Raw genomic sequence first — 27,602 nt, 5'->3', positions numbered from 1 at the left:
AAAAACCCTCGCCTGATGCTTAAGCGCTCTGGGCCAGCCGTCATTCACCTTCACGGTCTCTTTAAGTTTCAGCATCTTGGCTTAAAGCTTTATTCGGAATGTGGAACTAGGACTTCTGAGCTAGAATAGGTGCACCGAGGATAACTGAGCCCCAAAGCGAAATGAGCTCCCTTGGGGTACCCAGGTGACGAGTCCGAGCCAGCCTTGCACTCGGGCCTCCTCATTCCCAGCCAGCCTCGGATCCTCCTCGGCCGTTTCCTCCACCTTGAACCCCATCCCCCATGCCACAAAGCATTCCTGACCTTTGGATCCAACAGTTTCTCCATGAGGTCGCCTCGTCCACCCCGAGAGCGAGGTTTCCTACCCAGTTCTCCTGTGTGTGGAGCCCCACCTCGGTCCCTCCTGGCCCTGGTCCTAGCCCACAGAACGACCCTAAGACAACCACAGCCCTCTGACAACGGCCACAACGCCCTGCCTCAGCCTTAAGTCATTCCTCCTGGGATGTATTTCTAGATCTCTACCCTTTTATACCATGAAAAGGAGTTCCCAGATCAGTCGCACAGCTCTGAACTATATTAATCTGGATAATCTTCAATCCTCTACTCTTTTTTTTTTTTTTCCCCCAATTCAATATAGGACGTAACCTTTAATTTTAAAAAGGAAAACAAGTAGATGAATTTGGAGATCAGTGACTCACTGGGTATATTTTCAGCACAGAGTTTATATGTAATGCTCATGGGGACACTAAGTGCCACTTTTTAAAGTCAACACTTGGTGAGTGCCTACTACAGGGTATAGTACAAATACCACTCACTCTCTAATTTCCAAGCACAATTTAATGAGAATAATCACATATGACCTTCAACATTTAAAAAATAGTTAATTTCCAACCTCTTCTAAGTTCTTTCCTTGACTTCTTCACTCTTCTCAATAACTCTGAGGTCATAACTTTCCATTTTCATGTACTTGTTGTTCAACCTCCTCTTCTGCCCCTTCTGCCAGCTTATTACATCTCCTGATTACTGTCACATCAGCCCTTAGCACTGATTTCTATTCACATTTCTATTAAACAGTTTTATTTCCTTACAACTAATTTTGAATTCCTACTTTTCAGCACCTATTTCCCCACTTTAAGTTTAGAATGATCTGTAATTTCAAGGCTTGCTTTTAGTCTTTTACAAATGGAATACGGGGTTCACCTGCGCAAAATGAGGGGCAGGAAGGAACTTTAAGGCTAAGACGATACATGGAGATGTCCTTAAGACGGACATCTTGTTTAGAAATTTATATAAAACAAACTTCTTTGTTTTAGGTAGGAACGCTTCTCTGGGAGACGAGATGGGGAAGGGATGAAACAGGGAAATTTAGGTGAAATCAGGCACCAATAAAGATATATTTTCAGAGTTTACTAAAGCATTTGGCAGAACACCCTCGTGATCCTGGTTCATGGCACAGTCTCATTTACAAATATTTGTGACTATTAGAAAAAACACCATATAGGAATTTTTTGTTATATTTATCATTAACAATTATGTCTGAGGTTAACAAAAAGGGAAGTTTTTAAAAAGTAATGTAAAAATTAGGCAATTATTATAGTATAATATATTACAACATAATTAAAGTATAGAAATAGTCAGATATTTTTAAAGCATCTTTATAATAATATTATAGGCTTGTTAAAAATTGAGATCTTTTTTTGTCAATAGGCTAACATCTGAATAGTGCTAAAAAAAAAAATTTCTGTAGGTATCTTTCCCTCAAAAGAATATGCTAATATATTTACAATATATAATAAAATTCAAAAATTTCTTCAAAAGTCAAAATAAAAACCAGAATCATCTTGAAGTATTTAAATACCAAAGACTTAAGAAATGCAGAAATGTAACAGAGAAATTATTGCTAAGTCTCTTGATAACACAATTATTTTATAAATCCAAAACTGCAGCAGGTAAGTGAAAACTACCATTTAAAAGCTGTTCTAAACTTAAAACTATATTAATATAAAAATGTAAAATTCCTCTCACTCTCCCTACCAAAAAATTCCTGACAAAATATCTTTTCACATTTATAGGTTGAAATATAATACACTCTGCTTTTCTAGAGTGCTGGACCCTCCCGCACTAGTGGACAAATTACTTGGGAATGTATGTTTTTACTTTCGGGTGAAAAAGGGTTGGGGAGTGCAATATGGCAGATTTCACCACTTCATCTACTTATTAGCATATACCAGAATTTTAAGTGTGATCTACCTCCTTAAATACTGTGCCATATCTCTATTGGCTCCAGGCACAAATAGCTGAGTGACTGATTAACTGCAACATCATGACCTTAAAATGATTCCCCCATCTGCTTAGGCTCTTCCCTCAATCAGTCTATCAATTAACTCTTGTTCTCCCACTCTGCCTCTCTCCCAAAGACTGTTATATATACCATCTCTTGATATATAGCATCTCTTGATTCACAGGCCAGACAGTAGCTCTATCCCCCTGTTTCATTCACCCTTCTTCTATTTCTCCAAATCTAATTAATAGACATTAGCTATAATCTTCTTTGCTTTTGACTCCCCATCCACTCCTATTTTATGACAACTTCAGTAGAAAGAAACTAAAATCTTAAGTTTAGCTGTAATGCCTGGAATTCTCCAAACCACTTCCATTTGGAGTGCTGCCTTTTCTTTTTTGTGAAAGACTCATCTTCATTCAGAACTGTCATTTTGGAATGTGCATCCATATTCTGATCTCTGTATTCCACTGCATTCCTGTAACTAATTACTGAGCAACCAAATATTATGTTGCATGTTCTTTCAAAATATTATTATCAAATCCAGCAGATATTATTATCAAAGCTAGCAGATTTAAACTGAGTAATATGTAAATATATGAGGCTGGTGTTTGAGGGGAAGGTTGGGAGTAAGAAATAGTAAAATTATGCTCTTGACCTTAAAGAGTTTCAAATCATGGTGAGGAAAAAAGCCTTGCTTTAAAAGATAATTATGTAGGCTTCTTAGTTCAAAAGGCAACGCCAATAGAAGTAGGTATAAAAATTGCAAAAAACACCAATACAGTTAAAAATATATTACGTATAAAATCATCACTTTTCCAGTCACAATTCTACCTATAGTTTTATCCAAACTAAGAGAACTTGTTTTATTCTCGTACAGTAACACTGTCTTCTATCAAATTGTTCTGGCTACTTTAGCAAGAAGTGTTTTAGAGAAATAGCTTTACAAACACACTAGTATATAGGTCATTCAACTAGATAGTATTATAAATGTTTATATCACTTACCATTTAACATCAAAAGATTGTCAGTCCCTGGATGAGGATAGCTCAAGCGACCTTTGGAGAGAGGAAGAAATAAGGTGTAAAGGAAATAAAAGAATAATGAATGGTTTAAAAATATTTTTCTTTAGAATTAAAAAAAACCAAGATTTAATTTGAAGTCTATTAGGGTGAATTTTTTTCATAAAAGTTAAAGTTTTAAAATAACTCAAATCATAAGATCCCAACGTGCTTTAGGAGCAACAGCAACCAAATAAAGCCACTCCTATTTCCTGAAATTCAGAAAAGAGTGCCAATACTTTCATCTTTTCTTGTCAAAGAGGTCCATGTTTTATTCAATCTGTTTCCTAAGCAGCTTGGGAATGTTGAATACTGGAATTCCTTTTTCAAAATGTTAAAAAAACAAACAAACAAACAAACAAAAAAAACAGTGATAGTGGGATAAAATACAGCATATATGCTTAAATGAACCAAAAACCAACTACAACATTTAAAAGTAGTAAGTAAATGAAAAAAACTGAACTGTACTATGGGGTTCCACTAACTAAATACAATTATAGGTCAAATAATATCTACAGTAAGAATATGCAAAAAATGGTACTGAAAAATTAATTTTCTCTCTCAAATGATGTAGGAACATAGAACATTTCTGAAACAAGTCAATGTAAATTAAAGTTGACTTACACAATAAAACAAATATTTTCTCAATCTTTCTTGAATAGTTCTCTAATTATAATTATTTTTTCTTATAATTACCCAGCATTTGCTTGCTGGAGATGGAGGAAGGAAAAAACATCTATAAGCCTCAACTTATATGACAAACTGGCCAGTAATTCAGAGACAAAAGAAATTAAACTCCGAGTCTCTTACAGTTTCAGATCTGTCTAGGAAATTGCTAAAATGTAAAATCTATTATGTATCCTAGCAACTACTTTAGGAACAGTATTTCATGATCAAGAGGATATAATATTTAGTTATGTTACTCTTAACTACATAATCTTTAAAACGGTTGTGATAAAGGGAGTGTTAAAGTGTACAATGCATATCAGTACTATTGAGTGGTCTGGGGAGATTTAAATTATCTTCTGATGCACACCTAAACTAGTAAAGGACATTTGCTGTAATATGGAATTAAGAACCTGATCATATACCCAAAAGAAGAGTAAAAAACAAAACAAAAAAATCTCATAAAGGTCACTTTTATTTGGTTATAATAATTTATTTTAAACCAAGAGATTTAAATTCAGAGCAAAATCTCTTTTAAGCTTTTCAAATTAGAGCACAGAACATCCTTTGATGGAGCTACTGACAATCTTTTCATCCCAGTGGGATTCAGTCTATGCCCAACAGTTGACCTCTTGATTCAAAATATTTTCCTCGTGCTTAGAAGGTATAAATAAAAAACAGGCAAATTCATAGTGACAGCAACTTAGTTTTCCATTTTACCAGTCTGAGGTGTGATGGCTTTCTTCAAAATGTGAAACAAGGAAAAATAAAACAAAATAAAAAAACAAGAGTGCTGAAAAGACTTCTGTACCCATCAGCTCTTGCTTACTATTAACTTGTTTCTGCTAGGGTCAAGTAGTTCCTTCTGTTTCCCACTATCAGAAATCCCTAGTACCCACTTGATGTCTGATAAATATTTGATAATGTTCATTTTGGCTGGAGGAGGTAAGTGAAGGAAAGAAAAGAAGGAAATCACTTTTCTTGCCTTTTCATCCCTAAAGTAAACACTTCATAGGACTTCATTATTTTGGTCAAAATGCTACAGCTCAAGTGAATATATGCTTATTTACACTGCAAGTGGCCAGAATGGCACTGCTGCAATAAGTAAATTATAAAGCCATTGAACAGAAGTTCCCCCATTACAAGGGAGGGAATGTGAATGTATTATAAAGTATATTCACCTGAAATTCATGACCTGGGTTTCAGGCACCTGAAAAAAGGAACAACTAAATGATGATTTAAGATTCCTCAGCTCTAAAATCCTAGGATTTGTTCCATCTTGAAATAAAGAGAATAAAATTCTTGACTTTAGGAAGAACTAATTTGACTACTTGTCAGTTTTACGACTATGTCATGAGAATAAAATCCTTACAAAGAACAAAACACTGAGCAGCAATAATTTGTCATTTTCACTGCCAAAACCAGATAAATCAGTTGATCCTAAATGATTCTTCACATTTTGTTAAAGTCAGATTCTTTTTGCAAATAAGTATTTTTCTCCATATAGGTCTAAATACTATTAAATACTAGAACATACATCCATAGTCTACATATGTGGCAAAATACACTCCAAAAGCAAATAATAGCTTTTCTTATCCGTTATTGCCAGTAAATAATTGGCAAATTTTGGTTGCAGGTTTGTTTTAAATTTTTTTCTTTTCTTTCCTTAGAAAAAAAGGTGTTATGTTGTTTCATCCAACTCATTGCCAGGTATGCAACCATCAAAACTAAGAAACAAAGTAAAATGAACATTTCAAAAAGGTTTTTTCTAATTCATATAGGTACACTGCCAGGTATCAAAAACTTATTGAGAGCTCACAAAAGTATAAACACTTCTGTAACTCAAGAACTTCTGAATTCATGAATCAAGCTGTTTTTTTTTTTTTTTTTTTACTTTCCCACCTTTGATGACCATTTCACACCCACAGAAGCCTACCTATCTGTGTGGTAGTTCCTTCTCCAAACCAATTATTACCAGAGAAAGTAATACAAAATTATAAATACCAATGATAGGAAATGTTTTTATTAATTCTACCTACGTGAAAATACTTTAACTTACTATTAAAATTGCTTTTAATTTGTCATGTTTAGAACAATTTTTATAAGAATCCCAAAATCTTAGCCCTGGAAGAGATCCAGTACAGTCTAACGGCTCCTTTCCATATTGGCAGATGCCCTTTTTAGCCAGTTAGAACACCTGCAATGGCATTAGCTCATGTTCATTATGTCTCTTGCTGAATCAGTTACTCTACTGGGGATCACATCAGTCTACAGTCTAATGTAATGCTAAATGACTAGGATCCACGCCAGTCTGAAGACGATTTATTTGGGGAGGGGGGAACAAAAATCACTCAACACTTATCGCATGCTACCATATATTATGTCAGGAGTGCGGGATATGACAAGGTTGACAGTCCTTGTCTTTAAGGAGCTTCCATTCTACTGCAGGGAGTCATGCTCAGGGGGATGACACCGGAGTGAAGGGAGCAGAGCAATCGGGAGGAAACAACCAAATGGAGGCCTCAAGAAAAGGCCTGTGACGGGGAGCAGAGTTTGAAGCAAGGTTAAAGTTGCAAGAGGTATGGGGAGATGAAAAGTCCTATAAGGAAGAACTACATTTCCTAACAAAGTGACCATTCTCACAGTAATGAGCCTTTCCTTTGGTTCTTTCCAGATTTCAGGAACAAAAAAATGCTTCTGTTGAAGAACAGAACTCTAAATCCTACTATTAGGCTGAATGCTTTCCCCCCACCCCCAAACAAACCGAGCACAAGTTCCAAAAACGTTCCTCAAAAGCAGCTTATTAAAGTAGCCGACTCTGCCTCCATCCCTCATGAGCCATGATAAGTAGAGCTCTTCAGCTGACCTGATGTATATATAGTGAGAACAGGACCCGGGAGACGTGTCCAATGACCACAGGGGTCTAAGACGGGGGACTGAGCACCGAGCGCACTGTCCACTCCAGAGAAAGCGGCACCGAGCGCAGACCGAAGCGCACGTTCACATTCTGTCCGGGTCTGAGTCTTCCCGTACCAAACAATTCTTATGGAACTGGAATTTACCAAACCTTGATCTGATTGCTTGCTATCTCAGGGAAGGGGGAGGGGAGGGCAGAAATAAAAATGTTTATAAGATAAAAAAGAGAAGAGTTCTCGTGTTTAACAACACCTGGCTACGCTTGTGATAAAGAAACTGAAGAAAATCACATGAGGAACTTGTGTCAGAATTAAGACTAATCCCTACATAAATCCTGTGAAATAGGACTCAAATAGAGTCTTCATCCCTCTAAAACCATTTAAGGAAACAGTGTTTCCTCAAGTCAAAATAGCGAACCTTTCTTCTTTATGATACTGTATCAACACTCTATTCCAAAGCTCAAGAACTTGGGCGGACTCTTCTTGAGTCAGGCATCACATTCCCTTTTCCTCCCAGCCTCCCCCGAGCCGAGATCAGCTTGGGGGTGGGGGGAAGGGGAGCTCACTTTTGACCTTGTATGACCACATTTTCTAGTCCTGATGGTGACTCCCCCTCAAGACCAAGAGCAACCACACCACACCAAGATAGTAAATACCCCAAGTTCTCCAAAGTACCCTTTTCCTGGCTTCACATGGAATAAAAACAAAATTCTACTTTCCTTTTAAGAAAATTCAACCTTAGTACCCGACCCATGGATGGTTATATTCCACCTATTTATTTACAAACAGATTTTTTAAGTTCCATTTCCAATTAACACGAGAAAACACAAGAAAAAATGCCAGACACAAGCTTCCCAATTATGAACCGCTCTCCCCTCTCCTCCAACTTCAGTCCCACTCAGACATCACAGCGGGGCGGCCCTGGCTCGTTCGAAGGCTCTGCCCTCACAGCAAAAAAGCAGCAAATGTGACTCCAAGATGGCGAAGGATTTTGCCCGCATGGCTAGTGACAGAGGACTGAGCTCTCGGAAGAGCTTCAGAGGGATCCGAACAACCGCCTTTATGCCCTTTGTCCACTTTGGACACTCTAAAGACCATCTGAAGTTACAATTTGCATCCACAGAAGGAAGTGGAACAGAATAAAGCCTTCATTAAGTGCCTGCTATGTGCTAGCCACAGTGCTCAATGTTCGTCTTGGCCCTTGAACATGATGCATCATCCCAGTGATTTCCCGTCTCTCCCGAACAGAACTTGCTCTGCGCCTCTTTATCTGCACCTTGTCTTTCCCCTAAAAATGGTGAGAGGCTTGAGGACGGGACCACCTTTCTGCTGCCTCACTGCTTCCAATCAAATCAGGGTGGTGGTGGTGGGGTTTAAGTTATATATATTATTTCAGTTAAATTTCATAACTGTCTAATAATTTTTATTTTGCAGATGAAGAAACAAAAGTAAAAATGTAAATGACTTTTCTGAGATTAGTAATGACAAATCTTAAGCCACAACCTATGGCCAATACTTTCTTTACAGCATTTACATGCTTTTAGAACACAAAAATATCACTGAAAAAGAATGTGTTCTCTCCCAATTACTCAGCTAAGCATTTATTATTATAGCAAAATATGGTGGGTGATTCACAGAATAAATTTTTTTAAAAGAAATCAAAAGGGGAATGTTAATTATTTTTGACTTACTAGAATTAAAAAAGGAATTTCAATAAAAACTTAGTGGTAACAGGATCCACTTTTAAAAATGTGCTCTTAAGAATGATCAATTTTGTTATGTAGCTATATGAATGCTACATATTCCTCTTGAATGAATTTTTTTATAGATGATCTAAGATGTCCTTAAAATTTCAATGACTTTTGGGGGGGGGGGGGGGGAGAATGGCAGTAGTACATAAAGAGAGGTGAGATGTGGTGGCTTTTCATTTTAAATTTTCTAAATGTTTTAAGAGGGAAGATTTCATATCTGATAATTTCAGTAATTAATATGATGGGAGAATTCTGCAGTCAGTGCTGTATAAAGAAATTTATTAACTAACTTCAGAGAATCTAGCCTGTCCTTTTTATTTTAGCTCTAATTAACAAAGCTGGACTTGAAAATTATTGAAAATTGAATTTTATAAAATCATAATTGAGATTTATTTTGTCAAATATCCAAACTGCCGAATGAGACATTCATTCTACTAAAAATAAACGAGACAAGGCTTTTAAAGGATTTTTTAAACATTTAGGTGACTATTAAAAGTATTTTGTAAAAATATTTCTTCTACTTAAGATCATATTTTCTTAACTGTCTCCAAACTGTGGATGGTTCCTATGAACAATAAAAAACTTTTATGTTCTTCAAATTTTATCTCAAGATATGCTAAAGTGTTAGCTGGACTTAAAAATATGTACACTAGGTACACAAATATTTAATCAATAAGGAATATGTTGATGGGAAAGGGCAGAGTTAAAGAAGAACACAAAAGTGAAAGGGGAAGGACAGATGATGACCAGACTCGGGTTCTTTTAAAATTAAGAATGGTAAACATATTTTTTGCCAGGTGGATAGGATGACTCTGGGAAAAAGAATGGGGAAGAACAAGGTAAAACTTAAGCATCATAGAAATAAATAATAAAACTAAAGTAAACATAATAGTTTTTAAAAGAATACTGGGTGTAAATTTTCGTCAAAAGGGATAAACAATATAATTTTGTCAGCTTTAAGTAATGTCCATTCCATTCAAGAGAGATAGGACAAAAAGGGAAGAGGAAATAAAGCAGAGGCAAAACCACTGAAGCTTTTGAAATGTTTACCCAGGACAAAACTATTTCTTTTGAAAAAAAAAATTCTTTTTTTTAAATATAAGGAATACATAAAATATTTCTAATAAGAAGCATTTATGTCTTACTTAGAATCTGGAAGCATATTCTTGAAATCTTTTCTTCATTTTCATAGACAAACCCTATTTCCAATGCAAGAAAGTAAGGAATATTGTATCTCTTTTTCAAGAAAATAGTTTCACAAGTAATGACATCTTCATCTTGGCACTTTTAAAAAATTGCCAAAAAGAACTTTTAAAGTTTTGTTTTGGTTTCTCTACCTTGGGTATAGAGAGAAGTCTATCTTAGGCTTAAAAGTGAAGGCTAAATGGTATTAAGCTGGGAGCTGAAACTGGGCCAAACGTTCTTCATGCATAGTTAGCAAATTTAGATGGCAAACAGAGCAGCCTCAAAGCAGATATAACTAGAAGCCCACATACAGTGAGTGAAACTTAAATGGCAGACTGCCTACAATTCATTGCAAAAATTCAAACTGTTTTAAGAATCATTAAGTAGGAGGACTAATTCTCCTAATAAACTGTAATGGAGTCAAGTATTCCCTGGCCCAAAGATTCTTAACCTCAAAACTCTGAACTTATTTTTTAAAAATATTTTGCTAACTAATAGTATTTAGATAGAATTCATTTCCTTTGAAATTCTGTGTGTACTTTTTATCTTTAAAAATCTTGTCATTCTGAGAAGGGACTCAATTACCCAAAGGACTCACGGCACAAAAAAGGGTAAGAATGGTTGGGTCAGATGATGAGAGCTGTCAAGAACAACTCTTCGGGGGCTGATTTACTAACAAATCCATCCTCTTATTCCCCTTCAAAGAACAATACTTCTACTCCTCTGTGGCTTTTAAAGACCTCTCACTTTTTTACTTCCATTCTCTTACTTGTCCAATAAAAAACTGGAAAAAATCCAAATGCTTTGTAACAGGAAGCTGTGTTCTCCTTTATTCTTTTGAAAGGTTGGAATAAAGGGTTTTGTTTTTTTTTACTTGCCCAATATTGCCACTTATTAATTATAATGTTGACTATTGCACCAGAAATTCCAAGAGTTTGTACAGATGCTAAAAAGATAAATTCTTCTCAATGTTCTGGCCATTGGTTTCTATTTATTATATTGTAATCACAGCCTGCTCTGAACAAGTACAAGTTAAAAACAACTACTAGCACCATGAAGACGTGTGGTCACTAAGATAATTCTGTCAATTAAAAAATAAAGTTATCAAAATAAAGAGAATTAACATTGGCACGGGTCTCAGTAAAACCACTTATCTCTGAAACTGCTTACAGTAAAGTAATCAAAATGGCAAAGAACCTCTTTGCAACCAAAAATAAGAAAGAAATATGGAAAACAGGTAGACAATCTGGTCTGTCCAAGACTGGAATGAGACTATATTGATCTTTAGCATGAATCATCAAAGAGTTTTTTTTTAAAATAACCTTGCCTGGACTTGTAGTGTGACAACCACTTCTAGCTCATGTTCATATAATGTTGATGAGGTTTAGTGTATAGTGCATGCTCCCATTTTTAGAAATGAGGAAGCACACTCAGACAGGATCAATGCCAGAACTAGGATCTCAAGTTTCGGGTTCCCAAGTATGAGCATCACAGAACAGAGACTATGGGCCTAGAGGCTGCAGGCTGGTATCACATCCTCTATTCTCTTACAAATTTTGGTGAGAATTATTTTGGGGGGGAGGTGATGGGAAAGGAACAAGAAGACAAATAAGGACAAGGAAACATCTAACTATTATGACATGTCAGGAGAGAGAAATTAAGATGACTGAGAGGAAAATCTGGTAGATCAAAGAAGTCCTGAATGTGCTCATAGTCTAATGTCTCCAAGGCTCAATTCCAGAAAAGTAACCATCACCACAAACACCGGTTTTAAGTCTCCAGAACATGTACAATGACCTCTCAAGAACGGGATTTTCCCCAAATGATGAAAACCCAATTAAAATCCCTAATGGACATCAAAGCTGATCTAAAGGCAACAAGCCCAGAGAGCTGACCATTCTCTAAAACCTTAGTTGGAACAGCTGCTGTTCTGGATCTTTAATGAGAGTTTTTCACTGGAACTTCCCTATAGCAATGAAATCCCAGGTCCAGTCTTGATCTCAATGCCTCCCCCACCCCACTCTCCAGCCAGAGATGCTGGAGTTTAGGGTTCTTATCCAGGCTGCATAAAGGCTCAGAAGCCTTAAGAGAAACCTTTAAAAAATCAGTTTTGATGAATTGTAAAGTTTCATCAACAGACTTTTGTTGAATAGCTTCTGATCTAGTTAATGCTTCTGTTCTTATAAAGAACATTCTTACAGATTGGCAGTCATAGTTCAGGACAACTTACCTTTAAGAGGATCATGCTCTGCTCTCATGATATCAATGAGGGAGTTTTCCAATGAGTGCATGTTCAAACTGTCATACATTCGACTTCGATCCTACAAAAGAAAAAAACCCACAGTGCTTGTATAAGACTTGATTCGACAAATATTCATTAAGCAAGTTTACTTTTTCAAGAAAACTAATTTGAAATCATATCACATTCATAGAAGGTGGTTGATTAAACTGGTTTAAATTTTAAAATCTCATTTTACTCAAAATGACACATTATACACACATAGTTCTAATATTTGCAGGAAAATATGTTAGTATTGTTGCTGCCAAATTCTCAATTACATCAGTGATTTGAATTTCACTGAATTTATTACTATATGAAAATTTTCTTCCAGATATTTAATCTGTACTGTTACCAGTTCTCAAGTATTTTTTGGATTAGTAGAAATAATGAAAAAACATTCATCTATTCATTTTTTTTTAACTCTAGAAAAATATTTCTGAAACACAGGTCACTGACACTCAAAAAAAAAAACAAAACACCCAAAACTTTGGTCTTGCGCACATTATATAATGCAATAACAGCACTATTTAAGTATCTGTGAAGCAACAGTTGGCATTCTGAAGACAATAACATTTCAGAATAACGAAAGTGTTGCAATCTCTTATGAAATATAAATATACTAAATTATGAAATGTATGAAAAGTAGTAGAAATCATAACAAAATATATAAAATACTATTACTCAGAGACCAATTCCAATCTCACACAAATCTCTCTCTCTTGTTTCTATCATGTCCAAAATAGGCCAAGAATATTCATAGCATTCTTGCCTCACTGGCTCTTTGTTTCCAAGGACAGTCTCAGAATTAACATAGAGATAAAGTTATTAATTCAATGGATGAAATGAATTCATTACTATGAATATGTACATGCAAAACACACACACACAGCCATAACCACATACCTTCTCTGAAATAAAAAAGATGTATACAGATCAATGAATAAATCCTTAGGTGGTTAAAACCTATTAATGAGCCTCCAAACTAGAAGGGAACTTAGAAGGCCAGTCCCTGAAAGAGGATTTGTCTACACCATACTTCACAAATAAGCCACTGGTTTTTGCTTGCCTACTTCCCAGAGAGGTAGACTTACTGGCTCAAGGAAGCTGCTTCTAGGTTTTTCATCTTCCTCCCATAAAGCCTAAGGCTTCCTCTTTACAGCATCTACCCACCCCTATTTCCTCCTTTTCCCTCTAGATCCAGAAAGGTCTAACTCCTCTTTCACATGGTCCTCTCTCACCCTAACCCAAGTTTTCTCTTTAGCAAAGACAAAGCAAAATAATGTGACCTTGGGGTAAAAAGAAATTCTAGTATCTTCAGCAGCAGGTAAGAGAGGAGAAAGTAAAGGAGTTTTATCTCAGTATAGCCTCCCTAAGCAAGATAAGATAAATGGGATCGGGAAGGAGGAACCCAGAAAAGGGGTGTCCAACTAACTAAGTGGAAAGCTGATCTGGTGGGACTCATCTGTAATTCAGCTGTATGAAGTAGAAAAAGCAGCAAAAAACATAGTGATGTACACAATTTCACCTCAAGGGAAAAGAATCCTATTTATTCCTCCTTCTCTCAGAATCAAAAGAAGGGAACCTTAGAACACCTTGTGTGATGGGACAGAAAATGAAGTCATCAACTAGGGTCAATCCCACTGTTTCTGTTTCTATATGACAGTGAGATGCAACGCAGACATCACCTATTTCCACCTTCCTCACTTTCCTTTCTGTGACTGTTAACTGACCAGAAGACAATAGTAAAAAAAAAACAAAAACAAAACAAACAAAAAAAAAACCTACTCAATAGTTTATTTTCTCTAACTATAACTTTATGCTGACACACTTTAAATTGTATTCCACAGTTCTATTATGGCTCCAGAAAGTTTAAATGTTTATATGTATGTATGTAGATAGGTTATGTATGTATGTATTATTTTCAAAGGGGACTGGCCAGTCATCAAGTGGCTAGTAAAACAAAATTGAACCGGCCCCAATGAAATCTGAAAAACATCTAAAGGAAAGCCTCCTAATACATGCTGGGTAGATGCTCTGAGAGGGACATCAGGGAGAACATGGACAAGAATCACAGTCGACCATATGACATTGTCACTGACGCAAAGTGTGGCCTAAGAAATTGTACAAATTAATTTTCTCATCTCTATGGTCTTTTTTTTTTTCTTTTTTTGCTGAGGCAAGTGGGGTTAAGTGACCGGCCCAGGATCACACAGCCAGGACATCCGAGTTCAAATTTGAACTCCAGTCCTCTCCCCAGGCTGGTGCTCTATCCACTGCCCCAAGGTCTCTTTCTTAATTCTACATTAAAGTAATAAAAAAGTGGAGATGGGTAACATTTTCTAAGTATAAAAAGTAAGCACTCAAAATATCTGAAATGCTGCTTCCTTCAACAGGATCTAGACTAAATATCAGTGACTGAGATATCACATAAAAACATAACAAAAGGAAATTATCAAAAAATTCAAAGGGGTTTAGTTAAAGTTGACTTCCGAACTCAATGAACAAGTATCTCAATGCTTCCCCCATTTTTAAGAGTTGAACGTGAATGAATAAAAGTATAATTTCAGAAAACATTAAGTTTCATGTATGTGAATAGGAAAGAATACAATCTAACTGTATTCCAAATTACCAATTAGGGACACAAAAATAGAAGGCTATGCCTAAAGAATATTAAGCTGCTCATACAAATAAGCAACTGCCTAGCTATTCTTAACCAAAAAAAAAAAAAAAAAAAAAAAAAAGAAAGAAAGAAAGAAAGAAAAAAACTAGGTCAGAGAATTTGAGGCAGAAAACATGCAATCTAAGAGCAATGTACTGGTTTTCTAAGACCAAAGAAAATGTTCCTAGGACACTTAACAAAAGAGTATTGACCTTATTAGAAAAGGTAGAGGATTTGGTAGTTACTCTTATTACTGATGAGGAAATCTTGAGGAGCTTCAAAAAGGAAAATTACCTATCTGCAAGTTGACCTAGAAAGTCTTATCTTGTGATAGTCACAGCAACTGAGATCATGTGGCCCACAGAAGTTCCACATGAAGAATTCAGGATGGAGGAAAACCTAATTTTGTGACATTAAGGACTAAGTAGGTATACCCTCCTAATTAACATGTTTTGGAAAAGTTGCAAATAAAATAAAATTCTATGAAATGACTTCTCAGAAATGGTTTGTTTTTAATACAATTCAGCGGGCATCAGTCATTTAACTTTTAAGAGAGTCTCTCAGTCTATTGATTTAAGGAAATCATTATGCATACCTTAAAGGACTCCAAAAAGGAGTTACCATATTATAAAATATGCTAGAAATATTAATTTTTAAAATAATCCATTTTGCATCAAGAGTCTCTTAATGAGGATAAATAATTAAGATAAAGCTTCAGCCATGATGATAGCTGGAGCTTGGTGGCTCTGAAGCTTCCTGTTTTCTCTCTCTCCAGCCCCAAGCGCGCCTGGTGCCGGCGTCCTAATACTTGGAGATCTCTCCATCAAGGTCGTAGGTGGTCCGGAGCGTCTGCAGGTCACACCTGTCCCGCCAGCACCCACCTTGAAATTCCTGCTCTGTGGACTACATTCCTAACTTGAAAGGAAGTTGCTTCATTTCTCCTGGCCTCGATCTCCTCCTCTGTAAAATGAGGGGACTTCCACTTTTATCTTGTCAAGGTCAGTTCTCAGGACACCAAACCATACTCTGGCTTCCAGTTAACTAACTTCATCAATAATACAATTTTACTAGACAGTTATAGTCATTATTTTGCAAAGATTTCAGTGAGAAAATAATAAAACTCAAAGAAAAGTCATCATGAATTTGGAAAATGTATGCTGTTTAGTGAAAAGTACTTAAGTTGGGTAATGGTGGTGGTTCCAAAAGCTCTTCCGTAAACTGCTGCTTTGTAAATTAAATACATTCTTTCAATAAAATGATATTATAAGATGAAATAAGTCATAAGCATTTTGATTCCATGGCAAGCTTCCCAAAAATCATCTATAATGCAATCCATAAACTATATTGCACTTTTTTCAGGGGAAAAAAGTTAAGATATTACTGTTTAGATCCTATTAACAAAAATCTGCAAAACAAATTGAATGCTATTAAAATTTATCTTGGATGCTGATACTTAAGAAAACAGAGGATAATTGGATGATAAAGAGGTTTATAAATGGGAGGCTTTTCTAGAGATTCTGAAAGGGACTTTCTAGATTTTATAACATTTTAGTGCAGATGGCAACTAGTTTTTTAAAAGTGACATCAAATTTCACTTTCTGCTTTTTTTTCCCCCTTCTTGATACAGAGGTATCAACATGTAATATTCCCCTTACACTATTAGTCATGTTTGGTGGGTTAGGGGATTGCTTTTTATTTTTTTAAAAAAGATTAAATTGTAAAAGAGGAACAGGAGAATTGTTCTCATCAAGAATTTTTGTGAGTCTAATGATAGGGGGAAAAAATTAAAAAAAGAATACAATCCCTCAAGGATTGGTTTAAGATGGAATGGTGTGTAAAAGCTGCTTGGTGGATTGAGGAAACTGAAGAGTTATAGGATGGATTGAGAAACAATGTGCAACAGATTTTAAGTATGCAGGATATATTCCAATTCCATATGCTACTATCTCTAGTACCTGTACGCATAGGATTGTCCACATTTAATATAGATTTGTGTTTGAAGTATAAGGATAGAACAGGAAATCAATAACAGAAGGAAACTGTAAACAAAAGATTTTCTAAAATTTGAAGTTTATATACATGGGAATACTTGCCTTTCATTTGGATCTGTGTTTGAGTTGGGGAGGGTAAAATAGAAAATCAGTAGGAATTTTCCAAAAATGTAATCTCTTCTCTATTATACTTTTTTACTCAGGTTAAAAAAAAGTAGTTACTTAATTTAAATTTGGAAGTAACCAAAATACAAATGACTTTATAAATTTATGAAATGCTCTCATAATGTTGATACTGTTTATTAAACTATACCATAAGACTAATTTAATCCACAGATTAAAAGAGCTTTGAAAAATAGAATAGATCTACTAGGGGAAAAGTAACTAATACAAGTGAAAAGCAACATATACCTTGTATATAGTAGATATTTAAATAAATTGATTGTAACAACAGAACAAATGTTTCGAACATGAAATGTTTGAAAGCTTGAGAAAAGCAAAAAGGAATGTCCTTCATACAACCTAAAAAATATTTGTTGGGGCAGCTAGGTGACAGTGGATAGAGCAACAGCCCTGAAGTCAGAAGGATCTGAGTTCAAATCTAACTTCAGACACTTAACACTTCCTAGCTGGGTGACCCTAGGCAAGTAGCTCAACCCCAAATGCCTCAGGGGAAAAAAAAATTGTTAAGCTACTGTGTGTCAGACACCATGTTAGGTCCTGGGAATAAAAAGACAAAAAGAAAAAAGAAAATAAAAAGAAACTTGGTCTATCCCTAACGAGCTTATATTCAATTAGTGAAAGGTAATCAGATAAAGAATATTCAAATAAGGAAATAAGTATATGCAAAATATATTAATATTTGCAAATTATTGATTTGATAGAATATCATCTAGTGTTTAGATCAAGTTGCTATTGATTTACATCGCTGATATCCAAATAAAGTTACTGAGAAATTCTTTGTACCAGAGTTCAAATGTGAACAATGGCATGCTGAACATAAATATTCTTCTATGAAGGGTTGTGATAGAAATGGAAAAAACCATCTGATTTCTTTTGAATTCTTAGCCCATATCAATTCGATAGTGAAAGAAGTCCAGAAAGTCATGCCTTTTTTTTTTTTTCCTTTTTACTGAGGAAAAAACTGAGGCCCAAAGAGAGTGTCATATACATAAAGAGCTGAATGAGGGAGATTCACATGTGGGGAAACTGACTCCAGCAATCTTCCAACCAGGGAGACGGAAGTTATAGGAAGATTGATCAATACCGGCCTAATCTGAGGGGGAAATTCCTGGCAATTATCCCCAAAAAGAAAAGCGTGGACTACATGGGGTTATATACTCTGCCCTTCACTCGTTACCAGAGACACTGAAACCAGAAGGAAAATAGACTTTGGTCGAAGCCCCATCCTTCTGACCGTCTAAGATGCTGCTCTGACTTTGAGCCATTCTGCAATTAGAATTAGCTAAGTGCCAATAATCAGCCCTTTTAAAAATCCTTGGGGTAGAGGTCAGGGCCTTGCTTGTGATGTTCCGGGCTATCAATACTCAATAACTTGCAAGAAATCTGCTCTATCTCAGAACCGTGCTTCCCTGCAAGGAGTCGGCCAGGCAGTCTCAGTTCTGGCTGTTCCCCACAATCGCTGTCCTCCTCAGGGATCCCTTTGCTCAGTGGAATGGTAGAAGTTTTACCCTCTCTACTTGTTTAGTCCCACCACGAGAAGTAACCCATATATGCAAGGTTTCTATCCCATAGAAACCTCCATAGGTTTTCCTCCATAGTCCTTTACCAAGTTTCAAAGCCCTTCTTTAGAAAGAAAAATAACAGTGCTCTTCTAAATAAATATTCATTTAGCTATACATTGTTACCATCTGTCTCATCCCACACACAAGCGCCCAAAACAAAAACAGCTCGAAACAGGCAAATGACTCCTGACATCTCCAAGTGTCTTCCTTCAGAAGACTATGGCTTGATCTACAAAAAGATCCACTTCATTTCAAGAGAACTAAATTATAGGAATTGTACAATGACTCCTCCCAGTAAAACTAAGGAACTAAAACAATTTGGTTTAAAGGCTAAATTTAGGATACTTTATTCAAAAAACTCATTTCTAAAAATGTGGAGTCTCACTGACTGGCAGAGTAACTTATAATAAGTAAGGAAAGGAAGCCCTGGTTTCTGGTGCTGCCCTTGAGAAAACCCTTCTCGAGCTCCTAGCCTCAGTTTCCTCGCCTGTCAAATTCGAGGGCTGGCCTACACAGCCTCCATGGCCTCTTCCAGCTCCAACGCTGGGATCCTAAGGCCTGACATCTCTGCAAGCAGAGTTTCCTCTTGTACTGAACTAGTTCCCTAAGGTTCCTTTCAACATAAGATTCTGTTTTGCAATCTGAATGATAAAAATGACCAGGTTTTGAAATGAGTCTGTTTCAAGTACACATTATTTTGATATTACTGATTTGGCACAAAGGAACTGCTTTCTCTTCCTTTCTCCTCCTTTCAACTCTATGTGGCAGGCAAACCCATCGGAGAAGAATACTTAACTCCAAGAAAATTTGGAGATTTGTGCTTTGATCCATGAGCTAGATATAACCTCACAAACTACTAAGATTTTCAAAAGCTGCGATTTAAAGGAGGATTTGTTGTGGAGAAACTAATTCATCTGAATACAAGTAGCTCTCCTGGCAAACCACTGTTGTTCAAAAGATGCTGATCCGTGACCTCTGAGGTAACATATACCCTCCCTGTCATCCCTGACCTCTTAACTCAACTGTCTTGCCAGCCAGCAGACCTGGACCCAGGATAGGTCCTAATAGGTCCTAATAGGAGGCAGTCTGATCAGAACTTGGGCTTGTGGCTATGAATCAAAGCAACCAAAGAAAAATAATGTCCAGGCTAAGAAACAAACCCAGATTCCATAGTGAAAGATTTATTTGTGAAGATTTTCAAATGAGAGGCAATAGGGCAATAATAAAAAGAACACTACATTTCCTCAGTTGGAATCCCACTTCTAATACTAGGCTGAATATGAAATAAGCCAGTCTCTCTCTTCACAATGTGGAAACATTACAATTTAATGGTAATTACTGATACCCTGCTTAAAAAAAAAAAAAAAAAAAAAAGAGTTGGTAGATTATGTTAACTATGACAATATAGTCTACATTCATTGCTGCACAGCTCTACGGCAACAAGCAAGTACTTTTCCAAATATGGAAACTTCAAAAAGAAACAATTTACCACCAACTCTTATAATATATACTGGGAAGTAACAGCTGATAAAGTGATCTCCAAAAGCTGAGATGGAAGAACCCTAGAAATAGCTAGTACCAATGACAGTCTAAGCAGATCGTGATTTAAAAGTATTTCTCCTTGACTTTTAATTCTTATTATAAAAACAAACAAAAATCAAATGACTTCTTTCCTAATCCTGAATTTTGGGTGTAGCACACAACAAGATTTGGGAGGGGGCGGAAAGGAGAAGAGAAAAACAAAATTAAGCAGGGTTTGGAAGAACTAGTTTATCAGGGAAAAGGAAATAAAAAACAATCAATCTAGAAAATACATATAGCCTGACTGAGAAATAACTTGGGAGAAATAAAGAATAAAAACTATTACCAAGGTGTTGCTAATAATATAACCAACCAAAACTCATTCCTAACTAAACATTTATGATGAGACATGATTTGCAACAGTATCATAATCCAAATCACCATCCTATTTCAAAGACAACTTTTTCTTGGGAAGGAATACATTTTCAGAAGGAAAAGGACATAGCATGCAAAAAAGAATTTCTTTACATTTTAGAATGTTCAATTAAAATTCAAAGAACACAAGCTTTTGAAAAGGTCACTTCTGCGTGCCATCGCCAACACACGCGCACTCTCGACCCCCGGCGACCCTCGCGTCGTCGTCCCAAACCCACAGCCGGGGCCTACCCTGCCGTGTCACACTACAGCACCGAGACACGGGAGCTCCGCTATCCCCCCAAGTGACCGACGCAGCACAGACATTGGCTGAGACTTTTCTTTGTTCTCGAATTGTTTCCATTTGCAGCTCTTTTCCCTGCTTCCCAGGAGTTACATTTTAGCCAAACTCCAAGTTACAAACACCCAAGCTCCCTATGGTTTCCATCACCCGTGTCCGCCCGGCTGCGGCCCTTCCACTGTCCTAGAGTTACAGGTAACTGTGGATCACAGATGCCCAGCGAGGCTTCCTGAAGCCCGGCCACGGCAGGCCCTCCCAAACCCTGCAGCTTCTCCTGACCTTTAAGGCCCTTCCTCCTGTGGCTCCAACCTACCTGTGCTCACTACATCGGACATTCTCCATCCTGCCTCGGGTCTATTCTGTTGCTTTTGGCTTGGCTTTGCAAATACTAAGCACTTGATACGTGTTTAAATTGAATTTGTCTTCAAGACAAGGATTACGGATTAGTCTGCTTTTTATTGTCCGAAAAATACATCACCAGGCTGGAGCCAAGTACTCAGTAAACACTTGTGGATGTTAAATTGCTGCTATTATTTCTCCATCGCGACCACCTGTACTCTAATGGTGGTTTGAGAATCCTCCCAACACTAAGCATACAGCTCTACCGTCTCAAAAAGGAGAAAGAAACCAGAGCAGAACTGCTGTGCTATTAAAAGCTGGGGTGGAGGGAAAAGACTAAGTGTGTAATTTTGCCCCGTTGGTTTGAGAAAGGCCAGAGGCTTATGGCTTATCTGGAAATTCTGGTACCGCCAACCTAATCAGAGGCGGTGCTTGCACCTGTGTCTTCCCAACTCTGTGGCCAGCTCTCTGTGAACAATCGATTGCAAATATATCCATCTTAAAACTGATCCTAAAATAATCTCCATATTCTGTGGAGGAGAAGAAATAGATCTAAAGAAAAAAATAAAAAAAGATGGCACTGAAAGGGCAAGCAGGAAGCACCACAGAATTCTAGATCTGGAGCTGGCAAGAGCCTCGGGCCATCCCATCAAACATCTTCCTCCAGAGAGGAGGAAGCTGTGACCTGGAAAGACTTCTCCCGGGTCACAAAAAGTGGGGAAGCCGAGCCAATCTCCGAAGCCAGGTCCTCTGACAGGGGAAGGAAATGCCAGGGAGCCTGGCCATCCCCAGAGGCAGGAAACGAGCTTCTGCCAGGCCAAGCTCCAAATCCGAAGCTCTGCTTGGTCCAGGTGAAGGCCCAGGCTACACAAACAGCCTTTAGATCTGCACAGTAACCGGCACAGTATGAACTTCAATTTCTAATGGAACCAGAACCCATACTATTTGGAATGAAAAATCTGAAGAGGAAAACTTTCCATTTAAAATCAAGAATTTTTTTCTACCTACAAAGTAAAAATCATTAAGACAAAATGTTTTGATAATTTATAGTAAAAATGTCAACTACTCATATTCTGACCAAATTGTCAGAAAACAATCCTGACAAATCTGATTAAAAAAAAAAAATCAGTCTTTCAATTAACAGGTGTTTGTTTCATTTAGTCTCTCATTTAATTTGTCTCTGTCTCCCTCCCTAATTCAACCATCCCAATTTCTTGGCAAACATGACACAAAAAAATTCAGGATACAGAGACAGATCTACAGAGATCTTGGGCTCCAAACAAGCATGGCAGAGGACATACTGCAGAAGTTCTTAACCCTCTAGATGGGACTTCAAAAAATCAATTTTAAAACACAAGATCAGACAGAAAATTTTAGAGGGCAAAAAAAAAAAAAAAAAAAAAAAAAGGCTTGGAATACGAATAAAAATAAGAAAATTTCTCTAGGTAAAAAGGAGTTTGAAGCAGTTGGATTTAAAATGTCTTATTGTAAAAAAAAAAAAGATTGGAAAAATTTCTGTGATAATTCATCTGCATACTAGTTCAAGTGCTCATTATGAGAGGAGTTGCTGTATTTTTTAAGGACTTCTACTATGAAAACCTCTATTTTGTATGTTAATTTGTAACTACTAAATGTCTTTCTAGTTGTAAACACAAGACTAGGCAGGAACATTAATTTTTAAAGATTTTTTTTTCTAGGAAATATCCTCATGCTAATAAACAAACTAAAGTAGCCGTTTTAGACCATTTTGATCTATGACTATTGAAGCCGCTGAGCAAATACCCGTTTCAAGCACGCAGTATTGAAACAGAAGGACAAGACTAGAAAACTTATCGCCCCAGTTGTCGAATATCAGATTTTCATTTATGACTCTCTCAGTCCGCCTGTCATCTAAAAACCACGGGAGCAGCGCCAATAATCACTACTCCCCCCATTCCTCGGTTGTAGAGACCCCCGTTATTAGAGCAGCTCCAACAGTGCCTTAGAGCATCCCAGACCTCGGATCTAGAAGCGCTCCATCTTACAGAGCTCCAAACCCGGGCCCAAAGGGGTCCCGGCAACAGCAGAAAATGCAGATTAATGAGGCCGCCCTTCCTCGCCGCCGCCAGCGCTCCTGCCCGCCAACCCGGGCCCTCTCACCGATCGCGTACCGAGCTCCCTCCCCAGGGCTGCTCCGCCGGCCCTTCCCCCCGAGCTCGGGCCAAGTGTGGCCCCCCCCTCCCGATCCTCCCCCCGTGAGGCTCCCCCGTCCCGACCCTTACACGGCACCTGTGCAGCCCACCTGGGAGCGCCGCTTCCTAACACAAGGCGATCTCCCGAACTCGGCTTAACGGAGCCCGCGAGCGTCAAACGGGGGAGCAGCGGCATGTCCCCCCAGAACCGTGACCTCGGGGCTGGGAGAGGCCGGGATCCCTACGGAGGGCCCCCCCGCCCCAGAGCATCCCCTCCCCCAAGCTACCAGCGCGGCTGCCCCTTAAAGCCCGAGGTTTTCCGCCCCGACCACGCGCGGCCCCGGCCCCAGCACCGGCGCCCGGCGCTCGGCCCCCGCAGAGCGCCCCGCGTCCGTCTCGGCCGGCTCCAGGTGGAGGGGGGCAGGGGGGACCGCTCCGGAGGCCGCACGCGCGCCCCGGGGGGGCGAAAGCGCTCTTCACCAGAGCCCCAGCGCGGGCAGCCACGCCCCTGGGGACCCCCGCCGCCCGGCCCGGCACCCCGGGACCCCGGGACCCCCGCGCTCGGGGCGGGGCAGCCTACCTGGTCTATCCTGGAGGTCCCGGCCGCAGGGCACCAACTATCCTGGAGGGAGTCTGAGCCCCAGGCTGGCAGCTGCAAACTAGATCTCACCTTCAACAGCACAGAAGGGGGCGTCAGAAGGCGGCCCTGCCCCCCGCGCCCCCCGCCCCCCGCCCGGCCCGCCGCCCTCACCTGCAGGGGCAGCAGCGTGTTGCTGTTGCTGTCCGTCCGGAACACGTTGTCCTCCATCCACGACTTCGGGGTCAGCGAGGGCGTGGAGCGGGTGAACTTGGGCGGAGCGATCACGTTCCCGGAGAAGGGCTTCTTCAGCGGGGAGATCTGGTTCAGGGGGCCCGGGATGCCCATGGTCCCGGCTCGCCGGTGGTCGCGGCCGTGCACGGCCCCCCACGCCACGCTGCCCGTGCTCCAGCCGCTACTCTGGTGGTTGCTCCACGGGGACTGCTTCAGCAGAGGCTGCGGGGACAGCGCCGCGGGGGGCCGTGAGAGCCACCCCGGGGGCGCCAGCGGGGCCCCGAGGCTCCGGAGCCCTGTCACCCGCCCCCCCCCCGGGGGGGGGGTCAGCGCCGGGAACACCCACGCCTCCTTCTCCTCGGGGTCCCCCCTCCTTCCCGTCCCCCCCTTCTTCCTTGGGGTCAGCCCTCCCTTCGGGGTCCCCTCCCCGCTCCCTCCTCCTCGGGCACCCCCTTCTTTTCTCGGGGCCCCCCCCCCCGGGGCCGTACCTGGTGGTGGTTGTACGAGTTGCGCTGCTGCAGGAAGGCGGCGGCGGCGGCCTGGTGCTGCTGCAGCTGCGGGCTGACGGGCGAGCGGCGGCTCGAGGGCGGCGGCGGCTGCGGGGCCGGGGGCGCGGGCGGCGGCGGCTGCGGGGCCGGCTGCGGCGGCGGCGGCGGCAGGCTCATAGCCGGCGGGGCCGGGGGCACGGCGGCCCCCTGAAGGGGCCTCCGAAGCCGCCGCCGCCGCTGCCGCCGCCCGGCACGCTTCAGGCGGCACGGGCGTGCGGGGCGACGGGCGAGAAGCTGGGAAGAACGCCGGGTTCATGGACGACGGCAGCCTGGGATAGAAGCGCCGTCCGCCTCCGGGCTGGGCGGCAGGGCGCTGATGGGCGCCTGCCGACGCGGCTGCCGAGCCGGGCTGCTGGGGCGTCTGCTGCTGCGGGGCTGCGGCGCGGGCGGCGGCGGCTGCGGGGCTGCGCGGGCTGCGGCGCGGGCGGCGGCGGCTGCTGCGGGGCTGCGCGGGCGGCGGCGGCGACGGGGTCTGCACGGCCCAAGGGGTGCCGAAGCCCGGCAGCGGCGGCGGCGGCGGCGACGCCGAGCCCCTCCTCCCGCGCCGGCCGGGGCGCCCCCACCACCGCCGCCGCCGCCGCCACCGCCGCCGCCGCCGGGGTGAGGCAGGTCCGGGCTCTGCAGGCTGCCGAAGCCGCCGAGCAGGGGGTGGTTGGGGGACTCCATGGTCGGGGCCAGCAGGCTCAGCGAGGGCGTCGAGGGGGCCGCGGCCGCGTCGGGGGGCTCGGCGGGCGGCCCGTGGTGCTGGTGCGGGGGCGGGCCGGGCCGGGCGCGGGGCTGCGGCTGCTGCGGCTGCTGCCGGGAGCCGGACTGGCCGGGGGTGGGGAGCGGCGGCGGCGGCGGCTGCTGGGAGGGGCGGGGGCCGGCCGGCTCCTTCCTCCTGTGGCTGCTGGGCGGCGGGTCCTGGGGGGGGGAGGGCGGCGCGGAGGCGGGGCGGTGCGGGCGGGGTCGGGCGGCGGCGGTGTCAGCCCCAGCAGCAGCTCATCCTGCATGGTCCGGCCGTGCGCGGCGGCGGCGGCGGCGGCGGCGGCGGCCGGGAGCAGGGAGGGGCAGAGCTGGGGGGTTCGGAAGGCGCCGCCGCTGAACAGGGGGCCGGGGCTGCTGCTGCCGAGCGGGGCGCTCTGCACTAGCCCGAAGCCGTAATCCCCCATTTATCAGGCGCGGCCGCGGGGCTCCGAGGGGGCCCCGCCGGACCGCCCCCCCTCGCCTCGGCCGGCCCCCCCACCGACGCCGGGAGCGGCCCGGGGCTGCGGCGGGCGCGGGGCTGTGGGGGGGTTGCGTGTTGGAGGGAGGAGGGGAGGGGGGGAGGTCCGTGAGACACACCGTCACTGGGCGGGCTGGGCCGGCTGGGCGCCCTCCCTCCCCCCCTGACGGCCGCCTCCTCCTCCTCCTCCCGATACCGGCTCCGGCGCCGCCGCCGCAGCCCCTTAAGAACCCCGGAATGTGCGTCACGGCCACCTCACAATTGCGTCCCCCCCGGCACGCGCGGGCACGAGGCCGCCGCGCGCCCCCGCCCCGCCCCCATTCATTAGCATGCCGGCGCCTGCCGGGGGCGCGCGCGCGCCTCGGCTCGGGGCGGGGCGGGGCGCGCCGGGGGAGGGAGCGCGCGGTGTCACCCGGCTCGGCTTCGGCTGGGTCGGGCGGCCCCTCCCCGCTCTGCGGCCGAGGGCGGGGTGGGGGAGGGGAGAGGAGGAGCCGCCCTCGGGACGCGGCGGCCTCGCGCCGTGGGAAAGCAGAGAAGCCGGTTGGGAGCGAGGCCGGCCGGCCGGCGGGCGGGCGGGGCAGAGAGGGGAGGGGTCGCGTGCTGGGGGTGGGGGCGGGGGGCAACGGGAGCTTCCTGGGCAACGGCTCCTCCCTCTCATTTTTCTGGACGTCCGCAGCGGTGGTTTACACGCCCGGGAACCCTCTTCGCCCCGCCCCTCGGTCATGTGAGCGCCCCGAGCCGACCCCTGCGCCTTCCTGGGGCGAGGCCGGGCCGGGCCGGGGCCGGCGCCGGCTGCACCGCCCTCCGACCCCAGGCGCCCCGGACCCCCCCCCCGCGGCCCCCGGTGGCCACGCACGCTCCTGTCCGGGGAGATCGATCTGAGCCGTCTCGGGGCGGGGGGGGGGGTGGGGAGCAGTGGCGGAGACCGGGACGGTTCCCAGCGGGAGGAGCGGCCGTGGCTCCGCCCTGGGCGCGCGCGGGCCCGGCGGGGGTCCGGGGAGGGAGGCGGGCCCGGGCCAGCCGCAGCCTTTAAATCATGGGGGGCGAGGGGGGTAACGTCCCCGCGGAACTGGCTGCGCGGCGGCACCCGCGGCCCTCGGGGGCTGGCAGTGTCGGGTGCGCCGCCGGGTCCCCTCCCTCCGGGGGCCCCCCGGAGCTTCGCCCTCTGCCGCTGCGGCCGGGCCTGGCTACAATGTATCTGCGGTGACATTGACACTTGGCTGCGGCCGCGAAGTCTTCTCGAGACTGCAGCCGGGGACCCCCCGCAGCTCCGGGCGCTGTCGGGAGCCCGCCCTCCGCCTGCAGCCTCCCGTTGTGGGGGAACTGTCCCCGACTTGCGGCCGCCCGCCTCCTCCACGTGGCTGCCTTGGGAAGGGCTGGAAGCCCCCCGGGCCCCCTTCTTTTGCGCTAAATATTCCTAGTCCCGCACCCGCCGGCGGGACCCTCCTCTTGGCTGGCCCCTACCGAAGTCCCCCCCAAATCTGGGAGCCCAGCAGTGGCTCTGGGAGAAGTAAGAAGGGCAGCAGTCCCTCACGCATTTTAAAGCAGTTTTAATTTCTCTCCCTTTTCTCGAGAAAAATCCTTTTATAAAAAGTTGTGTGTGATGTAGGAGGAAAAGCCCTGGACTTGGGGTGAAGGGAGGCGTGGATTCATTTCCTCTGACAAGACACCCTGCGTGAGCATGGCAATTAAGCTAAACTTTCGGCCTCGGTTTCCTCATCTGCAAATTGAGAATGATTATATGCATCTACTCTCATGT

The 27,602-nt window shown here is 43.0% G+C and overlaps 2 protein-coding genes across 2 annotated transcripts in view; both read right to left on the bottom strand.

The window, feature by feature from the left end:
• CPEB2 (cytoplasmic polyadenylation element binding protein 2) overlaps window positions 1-25,325 on the bottom strand; it is a 62,300-nt gene extending 36,975 nt beyond the window's left edge. The window contains 8 exon segments of the mRNA XM_031942505.1: window positions 3,288-3,338; window positions 12,089-12,179; window positions 23,861-23,950; window positions 24,032-24,313; window positions 24,580-24,777; window positions 24,780-24,874; window positions 24,877-25,168; window positions 25,171-25,325. Of these exon segments, the coding sequence (XP_031798365.1) occupies window positions 3,288-3,338; window positions 12,089-12,179; window positions 23,861-23,950; window positions 24,032-24,313; window positions 24,580-24,777; window positions 24,780-24,874; window positions 24,877-25,168; window positions 25,171-25,305 (1,234 nt within the window). The 5' untranslated portion in view covers window positions 25,306-25,325.
• On the bottom strand, window positions 25,310-26,580 carry LOC116419908 (neural Wiskott-Aldrich syndrome protein-like). Its single transcript, XM_031942507.1, has one exon. The coding sequence runs from the start codon at window positions 25,788-25,790 to the stop codon at window positions 25,323-25,325; it is 468 nt and encodes a 155-aa protein (XP_031798367.1). The 5' UTR covers window positions 25,791-26,580; the 3' UTR covers window positions 25,310-25,322.
• Window positions 26,581-27,602: the final 1,022 nt, after the last annotated feature.

Source organism: Sarcophilus harrisii, chromosome 6, assembly GCF_902635505.1.
Source record: "Sarcophilus harrisii chromosome 6, mSarHar1.11, whole genome shotgun sequence".
Taxonomy (NCBI): domain Eukaryota; kingdom Metazoa; phylum Chordata; class Mammalia; order Dasyuromorphia; family Dasyuridae; genus Sarcophilus; species Sarcophilus harrisii.
Note: the sequence above shows the minus strand (reverse complement) of the source record. Positions and strands in the feature narration are given on the sequence as shown.

Bases quoted from the DNA above. Each gene is read 5' to 3' on its own strand.
- LOC116419908 (XM_031942507.1), bottom strand. From the start codon at position 25,790: ATGGGGGATTACGGCTTCGGGCTAGTGCAGAGCGCCCCGCTCGGCAGC.